Source organism: Anguilla rostrata, chromosome 4, assembly GCF_018555375.3.
Source record: "Anguilla rostrata isolate EN2019 chromosome 4, ASM1855537v3, whole genome shotgun sequence".
NCBI lineage: Eukaryota > Metazoa > Chordata > Actinopteri > Anguilliformes > Anguillidae > Anguilla > Anguilla rostrata.
Window position 1 is genome coordinate 17,138,270 of NC_057936.1, and position 16,587 is coordinate 17,154,856.

At 41.8% G+C, this 16,587-nt stretch overlaps 1 protein-coding gene across 5 annotated transcripts; it reads right to left on the bottom strand.

The window, feature by feature from the left end:
* Positions 1-1,273: 1,273 nt before the first annotated feature.
* LOC135252661 (poly(U)-binding-splicing factor PUF60) lies at positions 1,274-15,877 on the bottom strand. Of its 5 annotated transcripts, XM_064331001.1 has the most exons (12): positions 15,710-15,865; positions 13,954-14,042; positions 12,543-12,638; positions 12,109-12,198; positions 10,969-11,019; positions 9,236-9,397; positions 7,957-8,049; positions 6,082-6,295; positions 5,797-5,987; positions 3,412-3,538; positions 2,699-2,946; positions 1,274-2,000 (listed from the first exon to the last, which is right to left on the bottom strand). In XM_064331001.1, exons 3-12 carry the CDS (start codon positions 12,618-12,620, stop codon positions 1,701-1,703), a joined length of 1,554 nt encoding a protein of 517 aa, XP_064187071.1. In that variant the 5' UTR covers positions 12,621-12,638; positions 13,954-14,042; positions 15,710-15,865; the 3' UTR covers positions 1,274-1,700. The 5 variants fall into 5 exon arrangements, with proteins under 5 accessions (XP_064187071.1, XP_064187070.1, XP_064187067.1 ...); XM_064331000.1 differs by lacking the exon at positions 13,954-14,042 and having other exon boundaries at positions 15,710-15,877; XM_064330997.1 differs by lacking the exon at positions 13,954-14,042 and having other exon boundaries at positions 3,412-3,529; positions 15,710-15,866.
* Between the last annotated feature and the right edge of the window lie 710 nt (positions 15,878-16,587).

Here is a 16,587-nt window from a genome sequence, read left to right on the forward strand (position 1 = left end):
AGTGGGGCAGCCAAAAATTAAAGCTGTTTCCACTTAAACCAGAGTGCTATGTATCCACCCAGATAACTTGTCAAATCTCAGCTAAACTTTCTCGATATCCACTGCAGCTCACCCTGATACAATGGATCTCAATGGGATCTCAAGTTTTTGTGGCACTCAAAGCGCCAAAAATGTACTTCCAAAAAACTCAACAGCAATGTCCCATTCCAAATATATAACGCCATGGTCAGTTATGAACCTTGTTGTGCACGGTTTCATTGAAAACTATTTTCTACTGGAGTATGCCAACTGTATATTCTCTCAACCAAAGCATAGCAATATTCTGGGACACTGTGTCAACACCGTTACAGAAAATGTTGAAACAATTGTTTTAAAACATTGACCCTGCACCCCAGAACACTGAAATTGCTTTGATTGACTTCGCGTGGATATACATAGTTGGTGTACTTCAGTAAATAGTTGCTTTCAATGAATCTGTGGATATTCATGAGTAACCATGTCATACATGTGGAAAGAGACATTGCTGTTGCATTTTTCCCCCCGTCATTTTTTGGCACCTATAGCCCCATTGAGGTCCGTTGCATTGAAGTTAGCTCCAGTGGAGATCTTAAAAACTTGTCAAATCTCAGCAAAACTCTGGTTGGATAAATAGCACTCTGAGTAAGTGAAAACAGCTTTATTTCATTTTTGGGCGAACTGCCACTCTAAGCTTTCACCGGGATTTTGTTTTTATCTGAGCACAGCCATGATCTTGGTTTTAAAACAAGCTTATTTTTACATTTAGAATATGAAGACAGCCTCTAAATCTTAAGTCAAATTTCTCAACTTTCACTACTAGGAAACAAAGTCGCACAGCTGCCACATTTCCAGCGCAACACAATTTCATTTGTAAAATGGAAATAGAGTCAGCAGTAATTTAAACATTTTGACTTTTTAGTGTATTCATTTTTGTTAGTGGAAGCCATATATAAAGATATATATCTGAGACTGTCAAAGACATATATTCAAAGATTGAAACCAATCAAAAGTTAAATGATGGATTGTGTACACCCTACTAGAAGACATCCCAGCCTACCAAGTGTGTGGATTCTGCAAACAAAATCCTAGCTGGAGGAAATCAGTCAATCAAGGCCACAAATGATGTACATCTCATAACACAAAATGAACAACTTACAAACATGGTTTAAAAAAGGTATTAAAAAGGTCTTAAAATTAGTAAGGTCAGCTTACTTATTTAAAGTAATGACAATAGTACTGATGACAAAACAGTGGCTCATATTTGAAGAATTTATTTATCTGGGAAACTGGAACCAGTAACTCTGTCGCAAGATGTCAGAGTCCTTAGAAGAGCTGACTTTGGTACTCATTAAAAAAACAAAACAAATGAGGGCTAACCAAATGATGAATTTTTGTTCAAATTAGATTACAAAAAAACCTGCAAACAATACAAAAAAATGAATGTCAAGTCCTTCACAGTAGCTGACAATTAAAAAAAAATCCATGAGGCGCTACTTGTTTATTTTGCGAATCCCCAAAGGGACTATAATATTAATATCAACATCAATACAAAAATAATTACAGTTTAAAAGAGCGGCCAGAATCACTAGCAGCAGTGATGGCGGCTGTGGGTTTGAGCAAGGGAAAAAGAGATGGTGTGGGGAGGGAGGGGAGAGGGGTTGTCAGGGGTGTTTCCAGACAGTTTATGCAGAGAGGTCGCTGTTGTCAAAGCGCTCCTGGTCGTACACCTCTGCGATGACCTTGCGACCGGCAAACCAGCGGTTGTTGAGTGCCTGGATGGCCTTATTCATCTCAGAGGCCATAGAAAACTCTACAAAGATCTTAACTATTATCTCAGCATCCTCCTCCTCGCCCTGTTTCTCCTGGTAGATGATGACGCGATTGACAGCGCCAAACTTGCCACACTCCTCCGTCACCTCGCCCTCAAGGTCGTCGTCAATGTCTTCTGGGCCCACCATGTTCCGTAAGACCATCACCGTTGACTGCACGAGAAGATGGCAGTTGGCAGTGAAGAATAATGCTAATTATACTGAAAATTATCTCAGTCATTCTATTCTTATTACTGTTCAAAATCAGAAATCTAGTTTCCATTAATGCAGCTGTAACACTAGTTCTACCCACTAAACTTCTTACATTATTTTTTTTCTTAAACTTAAGACAATATAGGTTTAGCTTGGTTTTGAATTCAAACTTCCTCAAATGGACAAGTGACCGTGACCTGGCTTCAACACTCAGAAATTAAAACCACATGCATTTCACCACTCAATCTATAATTTAATGAATTTAAAAACATAGTCTCTTTATAAAGGAATAATTTTCCATATAGCATATTGCAGAAAAATAAATTATTGATCTGACTGATTACAAATCCTGGGACATTTATCTTAATTGTATTCATAGCCATTTCTAATATATTGATTTCAGAAGGCAACCACTCCTCAATAAAATTAAATGGGTCTAATTAAGAACAATGTAGAGCCTGTTACAATTCCATTGTTGCAACTGTAACAAAAACCAGCAGAGGGGTTAAGGACCAAGTCTAACAGGCCCTGTCCTAGTAAATGCTTCTATTTAACTAATGCACTACGGTAGCTCAGATGGGAAGACAGCCTCAAATATACATCACTGCAACAGATCGTACATCCAATCTTAAGCACAATCATGTGTCACCAGAACTCACCTCCTGTTTCCGCAGAAGCTTCTGCATAACCATGTGCCTGGCACTGCTGCCAGAGATGCTCATGTGTTCCTGCTCACTCAGCATCTCCTGCCCCGTCCCATCTGCCGACACCTCTTCCTCCTCCTCCTTTTTCACCTCCTGTGCAGCTGCGGCAGGTGCTACAGATAGCACTGGTGGCGAGGCGAGCACTGGGTTTACCAGCCCAACCTGGGGCAGTACGGGAAGGGTGGGTCGCGCCGGAGTTACCCCTGCCGCGAGAGAGGGTGTTAGGCCAATTTTCCCACAGGTGGGGCTAAGACCAATTCAATCCATGCTTCTGGTCCAGATCTACGTGGAGGTGGATGCTTTGTAAAGTGCACAGACAAAACACATTAACTGTCTGAACAGACATCAACATTGACAAGAGTTAGCATGTCACCTAGGAGCACGCTACATTTTTGGCCACGCACCAATACCATGTACCCGAAAAGCTCCAGAAAAGCCTGAAATCATATCAGAGGTAGACCACTCATTTCCTCCAAGATGGGCTTTGTTTTCCCGCAGCTCTGTTAGGGCAGACTTTATTACATGCTTCAAAAGTGACGGCTTTCTGGGATTTTCTGACGCCGTTTCAAATTTAGGCTTATTGGCAAGAAACTCAAGGGTTGAGGCCGCAACCCCCCTGACGTTGCGTTCCGCCTGGTCCCTTCCCCCTCCGTCTGTGGCGGATGTACCTGTGATGACGCCCGGCGCCTGGGCAGCCATGACAGCCTGCGGAAGGCTTAGCTGCTGACCGAGTGACAGGGCAGGCGAGGCCAACGCCCCCAGTACTGAGGCTCCTGCTACTGCTTCCTGGAAGAACAAAGTGGGACATAAGGGAACACCGCCTGGACAGTGCAAGTGGACCACGACATGGAACACAGAAACACAAAGACGCGGACGAGGACAGACAAGACAGACGTAGGCGCGAGTCGATGTTGTCGACATTCTGCTCTGAATGTCAAATGAGCGTGTTTAATGTGCGGCGTGACACTTTAATGTAATGTGTAATGTAATGCTGTAATGTTAATGCGACTACACAACTCCACTACCTCATTTGTAAAAAGTGAGGACTGTAAAACAGTAAATTTGAAAGTAAAATGTCTGATGGATGACAATGGTAAGTAAAACAAGCAGGCTGTAAACACAATGAAAAATGGATAAGATTAAAATATTTAAAAGGACCAAAAATAATCTTAAGATTAAGATTCAAAGAATCAGACTTTTTTTTTAACCATTTATAATTACACATTTACACAAGCAATGATAATCTGACCTTTAGGCAGTCTGAAACGAGGAGAAAAGTTCAGTTTTAAACAATGAATCAACTGAACCTTTGTTCTGAACAATGTATTGGCCATAAACAATCATAGATCTCATGATTTATTCCATAGCCTGGGTGTTTTTGAGATAACTAACTGGTGGCTGATTAGCAGGGAGACTCGCTTCCTGCCCAGATTACTCCTGTGAGAGCCGTTATTTTGCAGTTTTACAGGCCAGTGAGGAACGGAATGGCTCAGAGATTAGCACTGTCTTTTGGGGAAGGAAGCCAGCTGCCCGCCATGTATTCCCAGCCTGTCTGGCAGTAGGCGCAGTGGAGTCCGACTGTTAGCTCCAGGAATCCCAGACAGTCTCTGGGATACTGTCCCAGATGCCATATATGGTTTGATCACTTTCCTGCCGTTCCTTCTTTTAACATCATAGAGGGGGTTTAATGTTTTATTCTAATTTGTCCAGTTAACAGCTGAATAAGTCTGCATGAAAAGAGTGCACTGTGTATTCAAAACAAACAATCTTTTAGGAATAAGATCTTTGGATACTCTAATAACATTTGTGATAACACTTCTACAGAAGGTTTTAGAATATTCTAGTGTCAGATGTAAACTCAATTTTAACAAACTAAATGAATGTTGAGGAACTAGGCCACACTAGCCAGCTGTACGTGTGTGCGCTTTGAATGAATACTTGGTTGACCAAATAATAATTAGTTAGGTTAAATAATGATTAATAATTTAAAATATGCAAACACCACACATCCTGGTTTTATCTGCAAAACAAATAAATAAAATGCCTACTGAGCATATATATCCGGCATAAGCATTCTGCAGTTTGAGCCTGGGGCAGTGTGCCACACCCATCTGCTCTTAAAACTTCAACTTGACACTAGTCCAATTCTCAGAAGATCCGCAAGGATGAGAGAATTTATTTCAGTCTTATCACCATCTTCAGTTTCAAATACTTCAAGTGCTTTATGAAGTGCTAAAGCAATGTCACGTATGTATTTTTCCTCTAAATATACTTTACTAGCTATCAGGCAAACTTGAAATAGACTGAAAAAGACTGACTGTACTTCTAGTTTCCAGTAAAAATCACACAGTAATATGTAGTTTGACAATTGTGCCCTTAGGCTCAACGTAAGTGGACCATTACCCAAAGTTCTCTGCAGCTGGAACAGTTCACAGTTCTGACAGCAGAAGAGAATCTATACTAATGATGAATAACTAGGTGTCCAACTGGGGTTAGTAAACTGGCAGAAGCAGGGATTGGATCTCAGTAATCTTCATCATATCAATCTGTAATAAGGTTGTGTCTGGGTACTGTTAGATTTGCTTGAAAAACTTATTTATTTTATTTTTTATTTTAAATATGCATATATTTTAAGACAAACTTGCAACCTATGGACACAAGGGAAATTTATTTTCATTTCGGCTTACACCTTATGTCCAACTTATCTGTATTGTGTAAACTAGATATTCGACACTCCAAATTTCATGGCTACACCAAACCTTCTCCCTTCTGAACTACTGGGATTAGCCTAACCAGTTATTTCCAGGTTATAACCTTAATCATGTCTTCCATTCAACTACAACATAATTACATAAGCACAATTAGTCTGACTCGATAAGTTGACATTCCATTTTGTATTTATTTGTAATGGCAACAACCACTATGAAGACTATACTAGCACTGCCAAACCTTTGTTCTTGGTCAGCAATTAGAAAGTGCTACCAAGACAATGCAAGGACGTGCCTGATCTGCCTAAACACGCAACAGAGAACTGCAGGAGCTGAAGCACTTACCTGGGCAGTGATTTTGGCTGTGGCGGCAGCGGCAGCCACGGCTGCGGCGGGGGGCAGGCCGCCGGGGGTGGTCGGGGTCAGCAGGGGCATGGGTGGGGTCACGGCCTTCCCTACCCGCAGGTACTGGCCACCCAAGTCGAAGAGGTTCATTGAGGAGACCGCGTCTTGGGACGACTGGGCCTTGTCGTACTCTGGACGGGGAGCGAGAGCAGATTCAGAGACCTGAGCGATGAGACGCAGAGTGAGAGAGCAGTTAAGAGGGCGTGGGGGGGCTGCGGTGCTCACCGATGAAGCCGTAGCCCTTGTGCTTCCCCGTTGTAGGATCCCTGGCCAATGTGCAGGACTTGATCTTGCCGAAGGCCTCAAAGACACTCTTGATGTCATCATCTGAGAGGTCGGGGTGGACGGATGCCACGTAGATCCGGTTGAAGGCGCGTGCCTCCTCCGCCAGCTGGTCGATGATGGGCTGCGCCTGGCCGATGTTACTTGGCCGCCCCACCTACAGCACAGATACCAGCACAGGGCCACTGAATGGACTTGTGTCAAGGACACGGACACCGAGCAATGCACCTCCTCAAGTGTTCTGACATCTGAGGAAAGCTTTACTCTAAATGCGGTTGAAGTCATGGACGTATGTGCAACGTTTTTTTTTTTTTTTTTTTTTAAACGTCCTGCACGGAGACAAAAGCGCGCTTTTATTGCCACATTTCCACTAGATTTGCTTAGCTGCACCTAAGCAATGTACGCCGAAGCTGCAGGTGAAGAACGAGAACGTGGTCTCGGAAACTACTGTCGCGCGCCTGCAATCCACTCTGGAAATGCAGGCGCAACAGCTGATGTCAGCTGACAGTTTCGTCGTCTCAAAAGAACTGATCGTTTTTGCGCAAAAAAAATATATAGCCGACGCCGATTATCGCACTGCGGATCCTATGAGGCCTTTAGTCTTATCAGAAGAGATTGGCATTTGATGATTTTTTATCTAAGAGTTAAACTGCCTGTGTTCTGTATCATTTCTAGCTTTTGTAAATAGACGAAAATAGCACACGCAAATTCATATATATATATATATATATATTTTTTTTTTTAAGTTTTATATTTTCCTTGGTACTAAACGCATTTTAACCTCCATTAAGAACAGAGGCCAACGATTGAGCAAGTTTGCTGAAAGCAAATAGTAGGGGCTTTCAGTATGGCAGTAAAGGTAAGATTCTCTTATTGGAAATTGGACTGGTTCTCCCTGACATTAACTGCCGTCCGACCGAGCCACAGGATCCTAGCTTAGCCCCTCCATGCTTTAGCGGCCAGGGTAACTCCCATGTCTGATACAACTGGGCCACGTTAAACTGTTCTCGGGCATACTGAGCTTATGTGCTGGCCGAAGTGCAGCTGAGGTCCTGCTAGTGGAAACGCCGCTTTGGATGGATGTACATATGCGTGCGTGTGAGCATGGAGTTATGTACGAGTTTAACTAGGTCTTCACATGGTAACCTAAACGGCGAGCGCGACTGCTATTTTACATATAGGACAAAGCTTAAAGTGGACACGCTGTTCCGCTTGTTTTCTTTCTTTTTTGGTTTGTTTTTTGGGCTTTTTGGGTTTTTTTCCAGGCTGGTTTCAGTTTCCAACAATGAAGAGCTGACCACTTGTACAGTATCTGTGCTGCAGGAGGGGCGGCCAAGCAACACCAGCCAGGCGCAGCCCATCATCAGCACACCGGCACCGCGTGCCAGTCAGACACCGAGCGCTGCACCCCGCGCTTCCTGGTATCCTAGAAGAACTTTGCTCTCAAACAATGCGTTTAATTCACGTAGTCAGCAGAAACATTTTCCACATTTGGTTGTCCTGCATGAAAAACACAAACACACACAAGTATACATTGCACACATGCAACTGCACATTCGGACAAATGTGGAAACACCCATGCATTAATCAAACGTGATGAGTGAACTTGTCACTGATCCGACTTGGCACGTTGGCCATGCGCGTTACATCACAAAGACAATGTTTGCTTGTTCGGCAGCCTGGATCCGGTTTCCTCCGCTGGTGAGCTTTAACGGAAATGAGAGGGTTAAAGGGCGGACGTGGTCCGAAGGCGCTGGGCAGGTCTCCCGGACTCTTCGAGGACAGGACTCTGGTGGGGCTGCTCCATAGAAGTCTCACCTTGATGTTCCTCCCTCCCAGCATGACGGAGTTCATCTGCTCCAAAGCCAGCTGGGCAGCCTCCGGCACCTCATACTCCACAAAGGCAAAGCCCTGCAGCGGGGAGCGGCCATGCAGGGTTACTCTGAGGGGTTACACTCAACGCTTACCAGCCTGCAATGTGGGCTGGTCAGATAGCACCTGCCTTCAGTGACTTCACAGTGGTGCAGGGAATCATCCAGTGACAACAAGTGCTATCTAGAATGTTATGAATAAACAGTGGTGTGGTTGCTTCCGCAGTTCTTTAGCTGTTATCAGATTTAAAAGGTTGAGCGATGTATTGTCTACCAGTGTAACCTTATGACCAGTACAACCTAATTGTAGACTATCAAATAATGGCACCATGTCAGCAAATTGCACCTTTGTTTACCACTTCCAAATATCTAGAAAATTTCCAAATATCCAAACTTAATTTTGAATAGCTCAACCACAGTCAAAATAAAGCTGCAAATCCGCTTTATATTACATTACATTACAGGCAGACGCTCTTATCCAGAGCTTTACAATGAAAGCCATTGACTAAAACAGCTGTAATGTTTTTACACAAAATATTTGTATGTAATCGCTGGTGTTGCACATCCTCACAGGGGTCATAATGTTTGAGCAAAAATTCTGAAAATTATATTACTTGTAGAGCTTGGCCCACTGATGCTAGTTTTGTGCATATACGGTCCAGTTGCACTGGAGCAACTGTTGTTTTAATGTTATTCACAAAATTCAAAATGGTGGAACATCCAAGTAGGAGGAGCTTGTGGGTTCTTCAGACAAATTTGTTCCTTTAGGGGAGGGACCTGTGTACCAAATGTCATGACCTATTGTCATGGCATAATACATATTGCTATTGGTATAATAGCGCCACCACGTGGGCAAATTGAAAGCTTCATATAAGCACACTATTCTGGGCCAAAGTGAATCTAACAAAGTTGGAATGACATGTCTAGCTTAACGGCTGTAGGAGGAATAGCATGCAGAAAGTTAGGCATAAGGAAAATAAGCAGTTTAATAAGTATGCAAGAGAACAGGTAGTGTGTGTCCTAAAGCAACAAACTAAACACAACTTACTGTTTTTTTTAAGGATTAAAATGTTGAGCTAGTGTCTTCTTGCAACTTAGCTGACATGACATGTCTACTGATATTCAATTACTTAAAAAACGTACAAGATTCTATCTTCCCACAATTTTACAAGGACAAAGGGGCAGGAGACACCCAAGCCCAAAACGTTACCCAGCTAAACACTGACCTTGTGCTTCATAGTAACAGAGTCCCAGGACATGTCGATGCTCTTGATGGGTCCAAACGGGGCAAAGGCTTGCCGGATGGTGTCCTCCCCAAGCTCGTAGTAAATGGAACCAACGTACACCCGGCACATGATGGCGAGTGCGCGTTGCCGCTGGGCTGCCACCTGCGAAAAGGAAATTCCATTCTAGTGTTTATGGAGCCTCAGTTAGAAAGACATTAACTCAATACAGTTATGTAAAAGTATATAGGTAAATTTTAATCAGTTACAATTGGTAACTACAACTTTCTTCTTAAAATACTTTTAAGTCCATTACTTGTATCCCCACAATAGACATACAGGCCAATGTCAGAGATATACAACTGGGCGGCTGTTACAGCTAGTTCAAAGGGTTCTACAATGCATTTTTTACAGACTTTACCAAAAATATTACCGTTACAAATATTTTTGGAATGTGAATAATACAAAATAAGTCAAAGCATCAAAAAGATTTGAGCATCAAAATTGATATACACAATTCCAAAACATTAAAACAATGTGCTAAATCTTAAATAGCATCTAAATAGTATCCCCAGGATAGCCATCTATCAAACTTGTGCAATTTCAGCAACATTTTAAAATGGTGAATTTGCACACCCTTCACTTATATCTGGCTCCTGAAACTGACCTGTAGTCCAGCGATGCAGAAAAGATTCAAATTCAAACTTAAAAAGCACAAATCACCACTCTTATCAGTTGGAAAGAGGATAAAGAGCCTAATGAGAACATTTACACTTACGTTTTAAAAGGGGAGGGACGGTTAAACACTGAAAGCAGTACTTTATTTTCTCTTTACTAAAATCAAAAACTATCTATTTACAAACATTTTATTAAAACAGTTGTGTCCAAGTCATACAAGGAGAATGGTGACTTCTTTTGCCTACCACAGTACAACAAATTGAGATTGCCAACAAGGGATCCCTGTTTGAGCAGTTCTCTCCTTTCGGATTGTTTAAAGTGACTGCTATCCCTCTTTAAACCCAAGCCAAGGTTGGTTTTTCCTCCCCTTCTGCTGTTGCAAAGTGGATGCATATTTATAAAGGAGACATGGACTTCATGTCCTGCACTGAGACATTCACCCCACACAGTTAACATTTGCTTAGGAAGAAGCAAAAAGGTGATGCAAATAACCCTTAAAATGCAGGTATCAGTGTGTCGTGCACGTTAAAGCAAAATGCGCTGTTCCCTACATGCGTAAAGGTTAAAAACCACATAAAAAAAGATATATAAAATCTTGTGAAAAACCCTCCTGGCAAAGAAAATATAGCTGGGGTGAATGCAAGCACTTTTTTTGATAGATATAATCACAAAATTACAAGAATATGGTCCATGCTCCCACTAAATAACCCCTAAAATCCTAATATGTACGCACAGATTACATCTAACTTCCTGACAGATTTGACTTACTACTTTATTCACGTTGTCACCAGACTACTGACCAACAATACTCGCATAGTTGTGTGCCTGAATGGGGAATATATGTAGTCTGTGTATTCTTTGCATTATTCAATTTCACTGGGCAACCAAAGCGGTAACCACACCCCCACCCCAACCCAAAAAGCCATGTCTGCTTTCAAAATATGCGACGGTCTCCATGTTTGACAGAGATGGGGATACGGCCAGAGTGGCCCGTTAAAGAAGGGTAACAGTCCCTTTAACAGGAGTGCGCACAGAAAAAAGTTTAATATTCTATTGACCGATTGTAAAGGTGAGAGAGGATCTCCAAAGCCCATTGTCACTGCTGCCATCTGAAAGACAGTAAAGATGAAAAAGTGCTGAAAAGTAGGTTAGATAATCTCTTCTTTTTGCTTTGTTTTTCTTTTTAAAAAAAGGCATTGCTTAGATAAGACATCAGCTCAGAGACACACAAACACACGTCAAACCTGCCGCTCTACTTTCCCCCCCCACACAGAAACGCCAGTTTTCAGGCCCATCTGATCAGCTCAGCTCTCTTGCCCACCCAAACCCCCAAGTGCTTCCCACAATCTGGCCACAGTCATGAAAATCATTGACAAGCTCCTGAAGTGAACAGTTACAGTAGGTACAATATGCCAAGCAATATAGTCTTCCCGCTGATGCTCGTCTCCAACTGAAAAAGAACAGAAAGAAGCAAACCCCAGGACACATTTCTGTCTAAGCAGAGATTGGGAGCACACGTAACAAGGCTTTGAGCTAGAATGCACTGGGCCATGTGTGTTAATCTCTGAGGCACAACGTACCCTTTGTACAACTATGCACGTCACAGACTTTTACACTGTCATTGTCATGCAGCATACAAAGTTGTATAAACTACTTGCTTTTAAAAAGACTGTGCACTGTGGTTCAAGTACATACATTCACAATACACATGTTCAAAAACATTGTCAAATCAACAGCCTTTGCTAAGCATGAATTCATCTAAATACCACATAACTGGCTGTTTGTGCTACTGACAATATTGGGGCAATTTTCTAACGTATCTGCCTTACAACACATGGCTTAGGCTCTTTCAAACAAATCTTCTGAGCAATAGGATACATTTTATTTTCTGGCATGCTAGCTCTAGCTGGGAATTTATGGGCAGGCTTGTGCAAAGTATAGAAAAGAAAACACCTCACAGCTAAAGCTTGAACCATTAATGAAAAAGCAAGCAAATCAAAGCTATGTGACCTCATCTAAAAGTGCCCAATCGCATAGAAAGCCAGAGAGATCCATGGTCATTTGGTCACTGTTTTGAGGAGATATGGGCCTGTTGCTGGGGCTGGAGTTAGTGTTTGGAGGAGAGGCCAGGGGCCTGGGGCCTGAGGGGATTAGTGTTTTGTGGGTGATGAGGCGGTCAGGACGGCACGTCCCCTCACCTGCAGGTTGGTGAGCTGCTGCTGCTGGTGCGCGATTGTCTGCTTCACCAGCACGCTCTTTATGCTCTGCTCCATGGCATACTTCTTCGCCTGCGCAGAGGGACAGAACGTAAGCGTCTGAGGCAGGGGGCCTGGGGCCTGCAGCCTGGAGCAGACCGTGCTTAACATACCTGCAACCTGTAAACTCCCATGTATATTAACTGCTCTGCTGATAATCCTGTTTACCGATCCCCCTGCATAACTAATCCTTGAAGTCAAAAGATTTCAGGAGGGGAAGACTGATACTGGGCTTTAGCTCCATTTCTCTCTCTCTTATTATCAATATTGAAATCCAAAGAGAAAATATTTTTCACACTGAAAATAGAAAAGCATAATTATCAGCACAGTACCAGCACAGTTCTGAGAATGCCGCGATACCCCACACCTGACCATACCTTCTGTAGAGCCTCCTGCTGCTCAGGCGTAAGAGGAGGCAGGCCAAGCTTGGAGGCTGTGCTCTGTCCATTCTCCATCTTCAGAGCCTCCCCTCCCTGCAAACAAACAGGAATGCCAGAACTCAGCATACCGCCAACTCATCCACACAAACATACAAATAGGAGAGGGCTTGGCCTTTATCACTTGGATATATGATGCATAAAAAGCTTCCATGCTTTACAGTCACATGTTCTGCCCATGGCAGCCTCTGTCTTCGGCAAGTCTTGAGAGGCAACCACTGCTGCACGATACAGTTACAGGTAATGACATTTAGCAAATCATTTAGAGAAGGATATTAAAGACCATAGTGACAGACTGGTGTGCCATTTGGTGTATAAATAAGCAGGAGAAAGCAACATTTTTTGTGTGTTAAAAAGCGTATTCCCTGGAAAGATGATAATATGCGTTTGCCGAGTGAAGACTTGTTACCATCTGGAGTGTGATTTTCATCAATGGTAGCTAGTTGGCTAGTAATACTTATTTTTAGCTCAACAATAATTAAACAGTCGCACATTGTTGTGCGACAATGTTGCCAGACGACTAATGATAAAGGTCACAAGAACATTAGTTACCAAGCCTTAATGTTTAAAACAGCCAGCTAATTGGTATTGCCAGTATGTTTCTAAAATACATTGAAGCCCTTGACAACAGAATCCCTCAACAGTGCACCTGCTCCCTACTGTTTCATTCCTATCACAGATTTTAAATACAGAATAGCCAAGATAAATCTCAGAAATGATGCAAACATTTTTTGTTTGTATAATTATTTGCTCAAAAATGAAAACTTCTATAACATGCTCTGAAAAATAGGTCGTCAGAATGAAATTTGCTCAGCCGGGAAAACTTATTTGCAAGTCCAATTACTTGCTGTATGTAATCTTAAAAATGTAACTTGAAAACACCATTACAACAAGGTTGTATTTGTTTTTGTAATATACTGACAGACAAAATGGCAGCTATTTTATTCCCCATTTCGTGAATATTATGACAGCTCTAGGTGCCTGACCTTAGCCTTGCATATAATCAATTAACTGCAAACAAAAATACAAACATTTGTTAATTATTTTCATGCTGTTCCAGAAATTTACACAAGTTTATGATCATACAGGCTGCTAGTGCTTAAAAGGTGCTGGGTCAATTCAAAGGAGAGTCAACTCATGATTATCAATATAGAAGCTTGATCAACATTTGAACAACACTACTGCACTACTGACAAGTCAATTGTTTGCTCAAAGGTCTGACTTTTGTTAAATCTGTCAGACATGGTTTCATTCATTCAAAAACATAGTACTGTACAATACTGAGGAGGCTTAAGGAGGCAACAATTAACCCTGAATGCAAAACTACATTATGGGAAAATGGGCCCCTTACCTAAAGCCAGCTCTTCGATGGGTCTCCTGAGGCACTTTACCCGTGGAGAGTTAATTAATGGGAAGAGCTTTAACAGTTCAAAATAGAGTCTACGGAGAAAAAAAGAAGCCTTCGAATGAGTCAAAACATTTCATTAGAGGCCGTGTGCAGTTTACAAAAGTTCAGACCATGGCATCCTTCACATATAAATTTTGTTCACATGGAATCCCTTGTTTTCTGAGGCATACAGCAATGCAACACCAAGTTTGTTTTAAATGGGCGAGATTCTAGCTACCTCACTCTGTAGTAAATAGGGGCACCATTTCAAGGAAAATTTTGCAGAATACATTAATTGTTCTTTCAATACTTGAAAATTTTGAAATTAACAATGAAATGTTTCCCTTATTCCCAAATTTTCAGCAATGCTTTGCAGTGCTTCGACGCCTAGCTGGGCAGCTAATGCAATGTTTCATCCTTAATGGTTACCTGCATGGTTATAAATCTTGTAAAACAAGCCATCCAAAAAGAATACGATAAACGCTGCAGCCACTGTATTAATCATACGAATACCATTATATATATATATATATATATATATATATATATATATATAATAGATGATTGATCAACTGGAGAAGCGACCGAGCCAACGATGCTTAGCCAGCCAACGATAGCTACCGTTGGGCTTCGCAGGTTTGTATTTCGCAGGTTGGCCAATGGCCACAGCGAGACAAGCGGTTAGGAGGACCATGGCGGATAAAAGTTAGATTCGATAATAAATTGAAGACAAAATAATAAACAAATTTAAATCCCTCAATGTTCGAGAAAACGTTGGCGTTTCATATACACCTCGACACACAACATAGCGACGGTCACATCCTTTTCATCTAATTGGACATTTCGGCCAGCAACGTCAGGCCGACAGTAGCCTTAGTCTACCAGACAGCAAGCTAGCTGGCTTGCGACTGGACTACCACATTAGTTAGCTACGTGCTAGCTAACGTTAAAAAACGAACAACTGTGCTAACCAGCTATTAGTCTACTATGCTTTCTGAAAACAAAATGTCGCGAACTACTGCACTTAAAATATAAAAATAAACTTCTACTATATAAATGCAAAATGTGTAACAATCACAGCGGACTTGACTGAGGAAAATGGCAAGCCACCACTAGCGTTGAGCGACTAGTCTCACATTTGGTGGCCAACACATACGTTTGCACCTAGTTTGTGTAGTACAGTTGCAAGTAACCCTAGACTAGGTGGCTTCAAATCTGCAATTTCAGAACGCAAATTTTACTCGCGAGAAAACACACGCGGGCCAGAAATCCCAAACCAACAAGCTAACGTTAGCCAGCGCGCTAGCGCGATAACCTCTATCGTCGACCAAAATACGAAGTTACCGCTCCGGCGAGTAAACAAAGGCAGCCAGAAGAACATAGAGGCCAACTAGCTATCGAATTGTTGAACTATAAAAGTCACTAACGACCATTCTACAGCATAAAATATCAATAACCACTTTATATACTACAAAAAATCCACATTTGCCTCATCATAAAACAACGTACATACCCCGGGGAAGGTCGCTAGTTAGCCTAACGTACATTTTTCTGAGGCCTTTCATAGTGAGATTGTATTATTAGGCGAAGTAGTCTACAAAGACATTCACATTATAATACTACAAACATCGGATGTTATATGCCCATGAACTGTATTAAATCTGTAAATAATGCAACCGACGACCTGAAAACAAGATATTTAACAGAAGTTTAATTTTACCGGAGATACCGCCACCGCCATGAAGCACACCGTCTCAGGGCCACAACAGAATTGGAAAGAATTTCCGAAGTCTCGCGAGACTGGAGGTTCTCGCGAAGTGCACCAGAAGACACTCGGGGCTGTATCCTCTTTGGCTGTATCCAGTTCAGTGGCTGTATCCTTACAGCGCATAGGAACAGAGTTCAGTGGCTGTATCAGTGGTAAAACAGGAGGGCAATTTTTCGAGGGCTTTTACTTAACGCTACTTTGTGTTTCTGACTTGGCCAGTAGACATTCTACTTCACTTAAAGGTTATTTATTCACATTTCCATCAGTTATGCCCCCAATTAATTCCAGATTACACTTACGATTTTGCCATTATGTTGTTAGTCTGCATCAGTCTACGTTTCTGAGATTTCATAATTAAATATGCTCAGAAAGAGAGGCTAACGCACTACATTAGTATTAGTTTAATCTGTAGAAATCGCAAATTTACAAGTCCAATAATTGGGTAGCTATCCTACCTGGTTGCGGGAATGTCGGGACAAGTTAGCTACCACTGTGTAGGATATCCGTTGTCTAGCTGAGGAATACTGCATGGCAATGCTTAGGCTATTAAAATAAGGCATGTTTGTCTTTCTTCAAAAGGTAGTATAGTGTTGAGTGCATGTTTCACCTGAGCACGCAGGTGGCTGTCCTAAAACACGCATGGTTCACATATTAGTGTGCACATACGGAATAATTTAAGATAAAAAGGAAAATGGTGATTTGAAAAGATTTAGGCTGTTTGATTTAAAGAATGCTTAAGAAATAAAGGGGGGAAATGTTTAGTTGAACATGCGAATAATTTCTAAACATCATGTTACAAATGTTACACTTACAAACATGTTAGTAGAACG

What these genes read in the sequence shown, in the direction of transcription:
- LOC135252661 (XM_064331000.1), bottom strand. Translation starts at nt 15,730, where the DNA reads ATGGCGGTGGCGGTATCTCCG. An exon ending in CTCTCTCACCTTTACAATCG is followed by an intron (nt 9,398 to 10,968) that starts GTCAATAGAATA and finishes TCCTTTTCGCAG; the next exon opens with GTGGCAGCCCAGCGGCAACG. An exon ending in CAAGGGCTACGGCTTCATCG is followed by an intron (nt 5,988 to 6,081) that starts GTGAGCACCGCA and finishes CTCCCCGTCCAG; the next exon opens with AGTACGACAAGGCCCAGTCG.